The following is a 12,027-nucleotide window of genomic DNA, read 5'->3' as shown; positions in this document are numbered from 1 at the left end:
GGTTGCTATAACTTAATTGTAATCCTAAAAATTTAACGATTACGACCACTGTAATCGTAATCCTAATTTTCAAGATAACAATTACGGTAATTGTAATCTTAAAATTTTTAGGATTACGATTACTATAATCGTAATCAAAAAAAGTACGATTCCGACTACTGTAGTCGTAATCGTTAAATTTTAAGGATTACAATTAAAGTATTCGCACTCAAGCATGTTACAATTACAAATAAAGTAATCGTAATGCTGAAAATTTTCGGGATTACAATTACAGTAATCGTAATCCTAAGTAATCAAAATGAAATGAAATATTAAAAAAAATCTAAATTATCTTACAAATAATGGAGAATTAGATGCCTTGAAAATTGATAATTATAATGGACTTTAAAAATGTGACCTATAGATACGGCATCGTTTAAACGCTATCATCACCATACAACCGTTTTAACAAAATAACTGATTTATCGCGGTTTCGGGTTAAATAACAAAATTATATCAGTTAAAAATGGCATATGTACGGTATATATATAATTGATGCCTCAAAAAACCTTTCTTTCCAGCACTATTTTGTTGTATGTATTATTTGCACTATTAAAGCAGTAGAATTCATATTTCATTATATTTTACAACATACATACCACATGTATTAATAATAATTGATAAAGAGCTCATTATTTGATTTTAATAGTATTCAGAAGCATTATGATGCGCATTAGATACACACAACATTTACATACAATTCTTAACTACACAGTACATGTTTCGATTTTCAATAAAAATTTCAAATTGTTAAACATTAAATTTATTAAATTTTCGCTTACTGATGTAGTATTGATGAATCTCCTCCCCCACCTCCGTTGTATTTGCGTTCAGCTTCATGCTTTTGAACACAATTAAGAAACTCCACCTGCATTAGCGTTATTTCTTCCTTTGAAAAACGTTGCATTTTTTGCTTTAGGAATGCAAAAAACAAGTCCAACTCTTCCCGCGACTGTCCATTATAGGTCATAGAAGTAGGTGACTGCAATTGCAATATGGATGAAGTTGCTGTTTGCTGCTGTGCAATATTCGGATTGGTAGAGCTACTGCTCACAACCACAGGGGTTGTAACAATTGCCGATGTTGCCAAATTCTTCAACTTGGTTCCACCAATTACACTACTATTACTGCTACCGCCGCCGCTTTCACCTCCTCCACCACTTGTACTTGGTAAGTGCGGAATAGACTCGATGCAAAAGTCATTCATTGAGTAGGTGAACGAATCGGCTGTTGAGTGAGTGTGATGGTGATGATGAGAACTGTTAAAAAAGAGATACTTTTTTTACATTAAATTCAACAAAATACGAAATAATTTCCGTACGTAAAATTTTTCGAATCTGTCGAAGAGCTGCGCACTACTCCGCCTGTCCCAATTATAGTTTCACAATCGACACTGGGCCCGTTACCAGCCTCTTCATACATGCACACTTCTTCATAGTGGACCTCAGTACCATTTGCGTCGTCTAGTGAAGAGCCATGTTCGTTCTTAACGATTTCCTGCACATCTTCGACATCATCATCATCATCATGCGTCAATTCCATATGAGAAGATATGCTTGGATCTTCGTGTCCGCCATGGTCGATAGTGGTAACATCATCAGCAACGCTCTCCTCATATGTGGTGAGTATAAATGTCTCATCATCGTTCACCAAAGTAATGCCCGAATTCGAATGATGCACAATGCTGCCCTCGATGTGATCTTCCTTTAAGCGTGTTGAGACACCACCCCCAAGATCGTGCAAATCGGAGCGCTGTGTATCCATCATGTAATTTTGGTGACGTTGGGATTTTAATTTTGGCTGATATACGGTGGAAAGGAATTCTAATTCTTTCGCATACCGCCATTTGGATAATCCGTCGCCAAGTTTGGGCTTGCGCAGCCGGTATTGGTGGTAGGTATCTCTTAAGTTTTTCCACTTGCGCCGGCATTCCTCTACGGTATATTTGTCTAAAAAATAAAATTTATACAGCATTCTGTGGAACGATTGACAACTTTTACAATGGTTGGATTACTGTTAACTACCACTTACTTCCGATCTGTGCCGCAATGTCTGCCCAACCGTTTAATACATCAATCCGCCGTCTTTGATTTGGTTGTAACTTGTAGTTGTATAGTGCGGGATTTTGGCGGACCAAGTGTATTAAAGTTATTATATCATCTGCTGGTGCGGTATCCTTTTGATAGCGTTTACGCTCGCGCTCTACACAGTTAAAATTATTGATAGCAGATATGATGGAAGCTTAGTCTTGGGTGGATATATTGGACTTACTCATGGTTTGCATTTTGCAAAAGAGTGGATCCGGTTTTTGTTTAAATAGTTTCGTTTCTCGGTTTTAAATTCTCCTCGCCAGTGCAATGTAGCCACTCGGTACTCGCTGACTTTGTTGCGAGTTGGTTACCACACAACTTCCGTTCGTTTTCATTCAAACAACAGTAAAATAACAATCGCCCTTAACAATTTACCTTTACTTGCTATATTTGGCTAAAAATAGAACCAACTTTTATCCCAAATAAAAAATTTTCAGCAATGGCCAAAATTCCTGGAGCATTTTCCACTTATTTGTCAAATGCGCGTATGGTATTGACGGTAATAAAGCAGTGCAGTAGCTAAAGCAGTGCATTTTGACAACACAAGAAGGTTGGAGGTTTTTTTTAAGGGCGAAATACACTACACAAAGGGCTTTACAAACCAAGCGAAAAACTTTTTGTTTCAAGCCGTTTGTGCTCTGATAAGCTTGCTATACAGTTCAATGCGAGCGGAAACATGAACGTTCGCAAAGGCAAATAATTCCATTTATATTCTTATGTGACGTTCTCACACATCTGTCAAAACTTGTCGTTGCAAAGCATTCGCATGTGAGCTTGAAAAAAGGCATATTAAATTCTATAATCTGAATCTCTATGTTTTGATGTACCAGCTATTGCTAAAAGTTAAATAATAACGCCGATATTGGTAAAAATCCGTTGTGCGACTAAAGGGGCAATTTGACGCTTTTTAAGCGCCAATACCCTTTGACCCGACTTTTTGAAAATTTTGATTTGTGGACTCTTTTCCAAAATTGTGAGCGACTCTTACCCCTCTTCAAAGATTTTTTAGGAAATGTTAACAGAACCATGCTGTTGAAAAAATTTTCGTCCAGTAAATGCGAAAAAATGCATCACTTAAAACCTTGAAGGGAAATGCCACTCTTCTCCTTGCAGCAACTAGATTTATGTGTATGTTTCCAACCCTGTTTTGTGCAAAGCTTGTCCCGCTTTTTTCTTTTTAAATTCAACAGATTTATTCTTTTACTAGTAAAGAGTAAAGCTACTAAACGGGGTTTCAGACAGGGCGACTCCCTTTCACGTGACTTCTTTAATCTAATGTTGGAGAAGGTAATAAGAGCTGCAGAACTGAACCGCTCAGGAACAATTTACTATAAGAGCGTGCTGGCTTATGCCGATGACATCGATATCATCGGCATCGATGCCGATGATCGAAAACCGCAAAGTCTGTTCTGCCTTTTCCAAGTTGGATAAGGAAGCAAAGCGAATGGGTCTGGTGGTAAACGAGGACAAGACGAAGTATCTCCCGTCACCAAACAAACAGTGAGCAAATTCGCGCCTTGGCACCCACGTCACTGTTGACAGTTACAATTTCGAGAAAGTAGAGAATTTCGTTTACTTGGGAACCAGCATTAACACCGATAATACTGTCAGCATGGAAATCCAACGCAGAATCACTCTTGCCAAGAAGTGTTACTTTGGAGTGAGTAGGCAACTCAGGGTAAAGTCCGCTCTCGACGTACGAAAACCACGCTCTATAAGTCACTCATCATGCCCCTGCTGGTATATGCCGCAGAAGCATGAGTGTTCGAGAGAAAGATTTTGCGGAAGATTTCTGGGCTTTTACGCGTTGGCGACGGCGAGTACCGCAGACGATGGCGAATTAAAATACAGCGGCCCCGCTGGCTTGGTCATGTCGTTCGAATCGACACCGACGCTCCAGCTCTGAAAGAATTCAACTCGGAGCCCGCTGGTGGTAGCAGAGGAAGAGGGAGGCCCCCACTGCGATGGAAGAAGGTGGAGAAGGACTTGGCTTCACTTGGCGTCAATAAAGCGCCAAGTAAGAAGAAGAAGTAAAGAAAAGCAAAAATTATACATTGGCCCTTTTTTCGTCAATGACCTCGTTTCTGCGACTTTCTGAAAATTCTCAATGGCAACACTGGTGACAAGCCTCTTGAGAGACAAACAAAAGTCAAAACTTTTTATTTTCAAACCGCTTACGTTGTGATCAAACCGCTACGTCAGCCAGAAAATTACTTTTTTCTTTTGCTTCATGTTGTCAGATCTTGTGTAGTTGGATCATGGTAAATAGCATGGGTCATTCTGGTCACACTGTTCGCAAGAAAACTGATGAAATGGAAAAAGTAAACAAAAAGAACGCTTGAAAGTGATAAAAGAAAACCGACAATAATGAAAAAGGCGCAAAACGCAAAAAGAAACAGAATGCAAGTGGAAAGGTAATCGAAATTTGCAATAAAAGACAAGACACAAACAAGACGAAAATTTATCAAAAAAATACGTGCTCTTACATTAAGTAAAACTTTTCAAATTAGCAAAAAATAAAAAAGTTTCGCTCCCAAGAAAAACCTATCTGGTTTAATGAAACTTTTGAAACCTAGCTGGGTGCATCATGACGGTATGATCTTTTGTACTGCTGGTCGTTTGAGAATAAATCTGAATGAAAAAATTATATAAATATTTTTTTTTTAATCACTGCTAAAGATAAGCCAATATTCTCCGTGGATGTGCACCAGGAATGTCTTAAATTTGCCACTGGCGGTCAGGGCTTGGATTCCGGGCGTGTCGTGATATGGAATTTATTACCAGTACTATCGGAAAAAGTAGAACAGGATGAGAACGTACCAAAGATGCTATGCCAATTGGACAACCATTTGGCATGTGTAAATTGCGTTCGTTGGTCACCTAATGGTCAAATGTTAGCTTCGGGGTCGGATGATAAATTGGTTATGATTTGGAGAATGTCAAAGGTACAATAATATTGAAAGCTTACATATCGTTACCTTAATTTAAAAACGTCCTATCTCACATCGCCGCTGTAATACAAAACGCCGTAACTAAGTAAAAGTCCATAATTAAAAGTTCATAATTAAATTTTTGATTTATATCGTTGTATGCAGTAGGTACAAAATTTTAGGTACCTTAAATGTACTGTGGTATAGGTTTTGAGGTTTTTGAATAATCATTCAGCCTTATCCTAAGTTTCCTTCGGTAAACGAGGGCGCCATTGAACTAAGAAGGTCTTGATTAAGTAAGATCAGCTTTCAAAACTTTTGCTTAGAAAAACAGTTCAAACCCTGAACACAGTGTTATAAGCGCCGAACATTTCACCGTAAGAGCTCTAAAACTTCCCTCCTAAATATCTCAAAATTTTGACATGGTACGGATTTTCTAAAAACGGCATCGTAATCTAGGGGCCAAAATTAAGCTTACGTGTTTGGTCGTTTGGCTGTGATATTTCAAAACTTAAAAATTTACCTACAGTGTAATGATTATTTTATGATTTTTATTTTTTTCGCTCACCCGAAAATTTTAAATCCGCCCATAGTAAATCATGGAGATCAAAAGGGGAAAAGTAAACCGGTTCGGGTAAAATGAAAGTCATGTATTTACTATGGCCGGAATACAAATTTTCGGGTGATTTTTTTTCGGGCGAAACTCAGGATAAGGCAGATTATCGTTAATCTTTATTGAAATCGAAAAAATAATAATTGTAACTTGCAGTAGGAAAATTAAAACTGCTTTACGACTTGTTGATTTGTTTAGTTCAAATTTATAAAATAATGATTATTTTTCGTCCCTAATTAAAAATTAAAAAATTTAGGGGCCAAGTGGAGTTTTCGGTACGGGAGGTCTTCAAAAAAATGCCGAATCATGGAAATGTACGGCTACTCTACGTGGGCACTCAGGGGATGTGCTTGACCTGGCTTGGTCTCCTAATGAACGATGGTTAGCCAGTTGTAGTATTGATAATACCATCATCATCTGGGATGTACAATCTTTTCCCAATATGGTTACAACTTTGAGGGGCCACACTGGATTGGTTAAAGGAGTAGCGTGGGATCCCCTGGGGAAGTTTTTGGCATCTCAAAGTGATGACCGAAGTGTTAAAATGTGGAAGACCAGTGATTGGAGTTGTAGCAGCACTATTACTGAGCCCTTTAAAGGTTGCGGCGGCACCACTCATATACTTCGGTTATCTTGGTCCCCGGATGGACTGTACCTAGTGTCAGCACATGCTATGAACGGCGGAGGCCCTACTGCACGCATTATAGAACGAGAGGGATGGAAATGTGACAAAGACTTTGTAGGTCACAGAAAAGCTGTAACATGCGTTCGGTTCCACGACACAGTCTTGACAAGGCAGGCATCCAACGCAGATAGAAAACTTCAGTATTGTTGTATGGCGATGGGCTCCAGAGATCGATCGTTATCAGTTTGGATGACTGCATTAAATCGACCATTAGTCGTTATACACGATCTATTCAGTGATAGCATATTGGATCTTTCTTGGGGACCAGCAAAATGTATTTTGATGGCATGTAGTGGCGATGGAACAGTGGCTTGCTTGCAATTTTCTGAAAGCGAACTTGGAACTCCTGTTTCAGATGAAGAAAAGGTTTGCAGAAAATCAAAGTTGTTCATAACTTGTTCAAATCTTTATAACTCATATATTTTTAGAACTCGTTGTTTCAAAAAAACATACGGAAAAAGTGTAACCCTTGAAAACGGTTCTAGTGGTGGAGCTGACATACTGATTGAAAATCCCGAACTTCTGGGCGAGACACAAGAGAAGCCTATGCCTCCCAGCTTGCCAACAGCAAATATTAGTAAACAAAACTACAACGTTACTCAGCCAACCGCGTTGGTTGCCATATCGAATGGACATTCCGAATTGCCTTCTACAAATTTGTGTTCAACAGAAAGCGAAGTGCGGCCAAGCAATACTAATGCAGTTAGGAAACAAACAGAAACTAGAACTGCTGACGGAAAACGACGCATTACTCCAGTTTTTGTAGCACTTAATCAAGATGTGAGGTAAGAGCGCACTAAATTTCTTTGTTAATAATAACTGAATTGTGACTAAATCATATAAATTGAAGTGAGTCTCCGAACACGTCGCACCTTGTATCGAATTCTCCAGCTGTAACAGCATGGAATTCCAATACATCAACAGCAATAACGACAGCAAGCATATCTGCAGAAGTGAATCCACCAGGAACGAGCACATTTGCCAAACCGACGATAACTGAGGCCCAAGAAATGTGAGAATTAACAATTTTGAATTAATCATCTCATTCGCCTATGTAACGCACTTTCTAGATGCTTGGATGCCCGACTTATAAAAACTACATCATCTGCTGCAAAATTACAGCCCCAAAAAGCGGAAAATAGTTCGGTGAAGACATTCCCGCTCATTGTCACTTCAAAGTCATCTACCAGCGCCCCCTTCAGCGGAGCAACAACCTTGGCAACTGATCATTTACCCACAGCTGTGAAGCCATACCAAGCTTCTACTACTGGTCCAAAATTGGTTATTAATAGCAACACAAAATGTGAATTCCAAAAAAACTGCCCTAGACCATAGAGTTCATGTTCACAATGGATATTTAGGTACTGGTAGTGGGTTTTTGGCAAAAGTGACCGGCTACAATATACAAAGGCCGGCTCAGATAGAAAAACTTTGGGAAATTTTAGTTGGTTTGTATTGGATGCAGTTTTAAGAAATTCGGAAAACTCTTATCTTGTTTGTCTTTTTTAAGGTTCGCCAATTGTTAATTTGAATTTTTGCCATAAGCACGTGATGCTGTGCAGTATGGATGGTACATTGCGTTTGATGGATATGCATACTGGCAGAGCCAAAATGCCCGTTATAAGTATAAGTTCAGCTGCGGTTCAGTGCACTTTCGTAAGTAAATTTCATGAAATCGTCAAATGCAACGTTTCGCCAGGGGCATCATAAATATGCATCTTTGTAGGTTCGGTTGTAGTTGGATTCTAGCCTTTAAAGTCCCTATTTCTCCATCCAAAAACTAGAAGTAAAACCCATAGAGATTAGGCCGCCTCTGTCGGATTGATGGCTGGCTAAAGACTTTTTACCCGCTATCGGTCCAGTGGTCACTCGGTTATTTCGGAGACAAAACTAGTAAGCCACGTAAAATTAAACAGAGGGTACCACAGGATGTCCCCACTACTATTTAATTATTACATTTCAAAGCTTCCTCAACCACCAGAGGGTGTTACTATTGTCTCCTATGCTGACGATTGTTCGATCATGGCGTCTGGGAATGGAATTGATGACTTGTGCTCCAAAGTAAACGGTTATCTCGCCGAACATTCTCGCTTCTTCACTGCTAGGAGCCTTGCCTTATCCCCTGCGAAATCCTCGGCAACCCTATTCACCACCTGCACAAAGGAGGTCAGACTGCAATTGGGTCTTCATGTCGATGGCCTAACAATACCGCCGGTGAATAACCCAAAAATCCTCGGAGTTACCTTCGACAGTCTGCTCTCCTTTCGGCGCATACAACCGCAATTGTCAACAAAGTACAGAGCCGCAACAATGTCCTCAAGTCGCTGGCCGGCAGCACTTGGGGGCAAAGATAAAGAAACGTTGTTGGATAGGTTTCAGAGGTTGAAAGTAGAGAATACACGCTAACAAAATCCCTCACGTCGATAAGTCATATGAAAAAGTTAATGGAGAAGCGAGAACCGCTACATCCAAGCCACTAAGAATATATGCTATGCTAATGACATAGTCATAACAACTAGAGGGAAGTTCGAGAGCAGTTCTTTCAAAATGGACTGCACCTAACGAAAGGATAGTGTTCTTAGATGGAGTTCAAAACCAACCCAGCCAAAACCTCACGTGAAACACAAAATAACTACTATAGCTGGTGTTTGGTTTCAAATTCGGACCAACTGGAACATAATAAGATTTTCTAATTTTCCTAATTGGATCAACGATTAAAATTAATTAATCGTAATCACAACCGACAATTAACAATTAAAAAATGTAATCATTAATCGTACAGTTGATTACGATTAATTAATTTTAATCGTTAATCGTGATTAACATTTTAATGGTTTATTTTTAATCGTTAATCAGATTAACATTTTGTCAACACTGGTATGCGCCTAAAAATATTCAAGGGGATTCATATTTAATTCAATAGACTCTAATCTTAACCTTATCCTGACAAACCCAGACGGCTTGTACATTTAGTGTTAGAAGTCGTCTTATCGGACAATAGTATTTGAGAAGAAAGAAGTATATGATTGTTTCTCAGAGTAGCACATAAAGGTGAAGAGGGAAATGAGATAGTGTACGAACTAGCTAGGATAGCCACAACTTCATTATGGCCTGAGCCATTCCTCATCAATCTTAATTAGGTATCGTCAAAGGTAATCGCACAGGACACTGTAGACTGAGGGTTTGCCTGCACAATCTAAGCATTAGGTTTAACGAACTCTCGTCTCTTCTGTGAATCGACCAAAGAGACAACATTTCATCTTTGTAGTTGTTGTAACAGCATAAACAATTCTCGAAGAGTTTTTGACAGTCAATTTTCTAGTCGATTGCGATGATGACTTACTTCCTTAAGATCCCCTGGAATTTTTGGGGTCTTGGTTCAACAGAAGCATTGTCAAAGGCAGAGAGTATAAATCTTATGTCACAGTGCATACCTCATTAATACATATCTAAGTTGATTCTTGTAATATACATTTTTCGTTTTCTTATTTAAGTGTCCCAGTGGTCGCTTGGTTGGTGTGGTTACCGACTGCGGCACTTTACGCATCTGGCACATTGAGGAGCGGCGTATATTTTTATCAACGACTTGTAATGATATTGGCGGAAAGCTAGGCACGGTTGTACAATTTAATATCACAGAAGACGGCATACCGATGATTTTATATGCCAATGGTAGTGCTTATTCATATTCGCCGCAACTGCAATCATGGCTTGTACTCAATAATAAGGATCCTCTAGTACGTCATGGTCTGCAAACCACGATTCCTAAAGATTTTGAGAAAAACTATTTTTCATATCCATTGATTTCCACACAAGCTGCAACCAATACTTTTGCTGCCATGAACACTTCAGTAGATATGTAAGTCATATGAATTTCTTATCTGCTGAATAAATGAAATGCTCTCTTTTTCTGTGTATTTAGCAGATCAGCTAATACCTCCCATTTATTAAAGTTGTTTGTTCGTTATAGGAATATGCAGGACTGGCAGTCCAGTGCCAAACTGAATTTTATAGAAAATCAACTTATGATAGCAGAAGCCATTAATTCACCCGAAGAGTTGATTTTCTGGTACAACATGTACGCGTATCAGCTGGCGCTTAGCGGGACTGAACAACGTTTGAGGATATTACTGGATGATTTGCTGGGCTCTTCACCACGTAATGGCGGACTCGATCACAAAATACTGGTAATTTGTAAATTCTCAAAACAATATCAATTCTAATGTGTACATACATACATATGAATGTATATTTATCCTTAAAAACAAAAGGCAGTGCCCAAGCATCAATTGTTAGAGAACGTGCTGAATACACTTAAACCGCATGTAAAATGGCAGCGGTTGTACATGGAATATCACGAGCTGTTCGAGTTTTGTATGAGACCAGGTTCAAGTGTTGTCACAGATGTCGTTATGACGACTCCTCCAAATACGAATATGGAAACCGAGGCAAATTTGTCGAAATCAAGGGATGTAATGTAGTAGGCATTGTATATTTTCGAATTGTTAACGAAAAAAGAAACAAACGACTGCCAACCGTTATAGTGCGATAAACGACCAAAGTCGGCCTGTAAACAGGTTAAATACCATGCAATTATTGTTGAAAAATTTAAAAACAAGTTCAGCACAGAGTTGTATTAGAAATCTTTAACAAATCATGGAGAAACACGTAGTGGAACGTGTATCTGCCTAAGGACTGCCACCACAGAGTTATTCCCCATTTGGGCATTGTTTATGTGTTTATGCTGTTACAAGTAGCCTGTTCGACAACCTGAAAATTCGTTCCCACGACAGTCGGGCCTACGTAACCGGAACGACCCAGAATTATATTTGGCAGAGGAATCTCCAAAAACTACAATAAAAACCTGATAATTATCAAAAAGTATCAGATTTGGCGTTCATATAAGCGAACACTTCCAAAGTTGTTTATTCTTACTGGTAAAAATGTTCTACAAGAAAAACAGCTGATCTGATTGAAATGTATAGCTTCCTTTACTTTGAAATATATACATAGCTTTACATTTTGATTATTATTTGTTACGCAATTGCATGTAAAAAACTGATCGGCAGCATCTTAAACTTTCAAGTTTTTTAATTTTTGTATTGAGAGAAAATTTTTCATTACTCCATTGTTGCTGTTGTTGTAGCGGTTGCTTAGCCGTTCATTACTCTTCTGCAAGTTGTGCTGGACAATTTAATTAGTTATTTCCCATTGTGTCTCCTTCAGTCACGAATGGCTATACAATTTATGAGTCCTAGCCCCATTATGTATGGGGACTGGTGTCTACATAGATGCTGGTCTAGTAACCATGGCTATACATATCGTACTTTGTATTATGCATAGCTATTAATCTCAGTACAGAGAAAACGCAGAAAATATCCGAATTTACTTTGGTGGCATGTACATTTCGAAGTAATTCATGTTCAATTCAAAGCAACCGTGTTCATTAAATCTTTATCGGATTCTTCCGTATACAACACTGCGCTGAACTGTTTTCAAGCATGTTAACTGGCTTAACAAGTTAACTTATTACTGCATTTTATTTAACATGTTTGCGAGCTGATTTTCCCCGATATAACAAGTTAATTGGTGTATTTTTGAATGTAGTGCTAGATCGAGTTGAAAACGTTTTTCCACCAATTTGGCAAGCGTACAAGTCTTTTTTTATTG

General features: G+C 38.6%; 2 protein-coding genes across 2 annotated transcripts; one reads left to right on the top strand and one right to left on the bottom strand.

The window, feature by feature from the left end:
• Positions 1-646: 646 nt before the first annotated feature.
• Positions 647-2,634, bottom strand: LOC118752576. The gene is made up of 4 exons (XM_036487474.1): positions 2,311-2,634; positions 2,071-2,241; positions 1,361-1,988; positions 647-1,298 (listed from the first exon to the last, which is right to left on the bottom strand). Exons 1-4 carry the CDS (start codon positions 2,321-2,323, stop codon positions 818-820), a joined length of 1,293 nt encoding a protein of 430 aa, XP_036343367.1. The 5' UTR covers positions 2,324-2,634; the 3' UTR covers positions 647-817.
• A 1,858-nt stretch (positions 2,635-4,492) lies between these two features.
• On the top strand, positions 4,493-11,377 carry LOC118752575 (protein HIRA homolog). The gene is given in 12 exon segments (XM_036487473.1): positions 4,493-4,722; positions 4,809-5,074; positions 5,929-6,723; positions 6,786-6,800; positions 6,802-7,142; positions 7,208-7,369; positions 7,428-7,671; positions 7,673-7,805; positions 7,868-8,013; positions 9,852-10,216; positions 10,328-10,544; positions 10,629-11,377. Coding segments are annotated over 12 exon segments (2,931 nt in total). The 5' UTR covers positions 4,493-4,685; the 3' UTR covers positions 10,839-11,377.
• Positions 11,378-12,027: the final 650 nt, after the last annotated feature.

The sequence above is a fragment of the Rhagoletis pomonella genome, unplaced genomic scaffold, assembly GCF_013731165.1.
Source record: "Rhagoletis pomonella isolate Grant_MI unplaced genomic scaffold, Rhpom_1.0 Rhpom_scaffold_01665, whole genome shotgun sequence".
NCBI lineage: Eukaryota > Metazoa > Arthropoda > Insecta > Diptera > Tephritidae > Rhagoletis > Rhagoletis pomonella.
This window is presented reverse-complemented; position numbering and strand designations above follow the sequence as displayed.

What these genes read in the sequence shown, in the direction of transcription:
- LOC118752576 (XM_036487474.1), bottom strand. An exon ending in CATTGCGGCACAGATCGGAA is followed by an intron (nt 1,989 to 2,070) that starts GTAAGTGGTAGT and finishes TTTATTTTTTAG; the next exon opens with ACAAATATACCGTAGAGGAA. An exon ending in ACAGATTCGAAAAATTTTAC is followed by an intron (nt 1,299 to 1,360) that starts GTACGGAAATTA and finishes CTTTTTTAACAG; the next exon opens with TTCTCATCATCACCATCACA.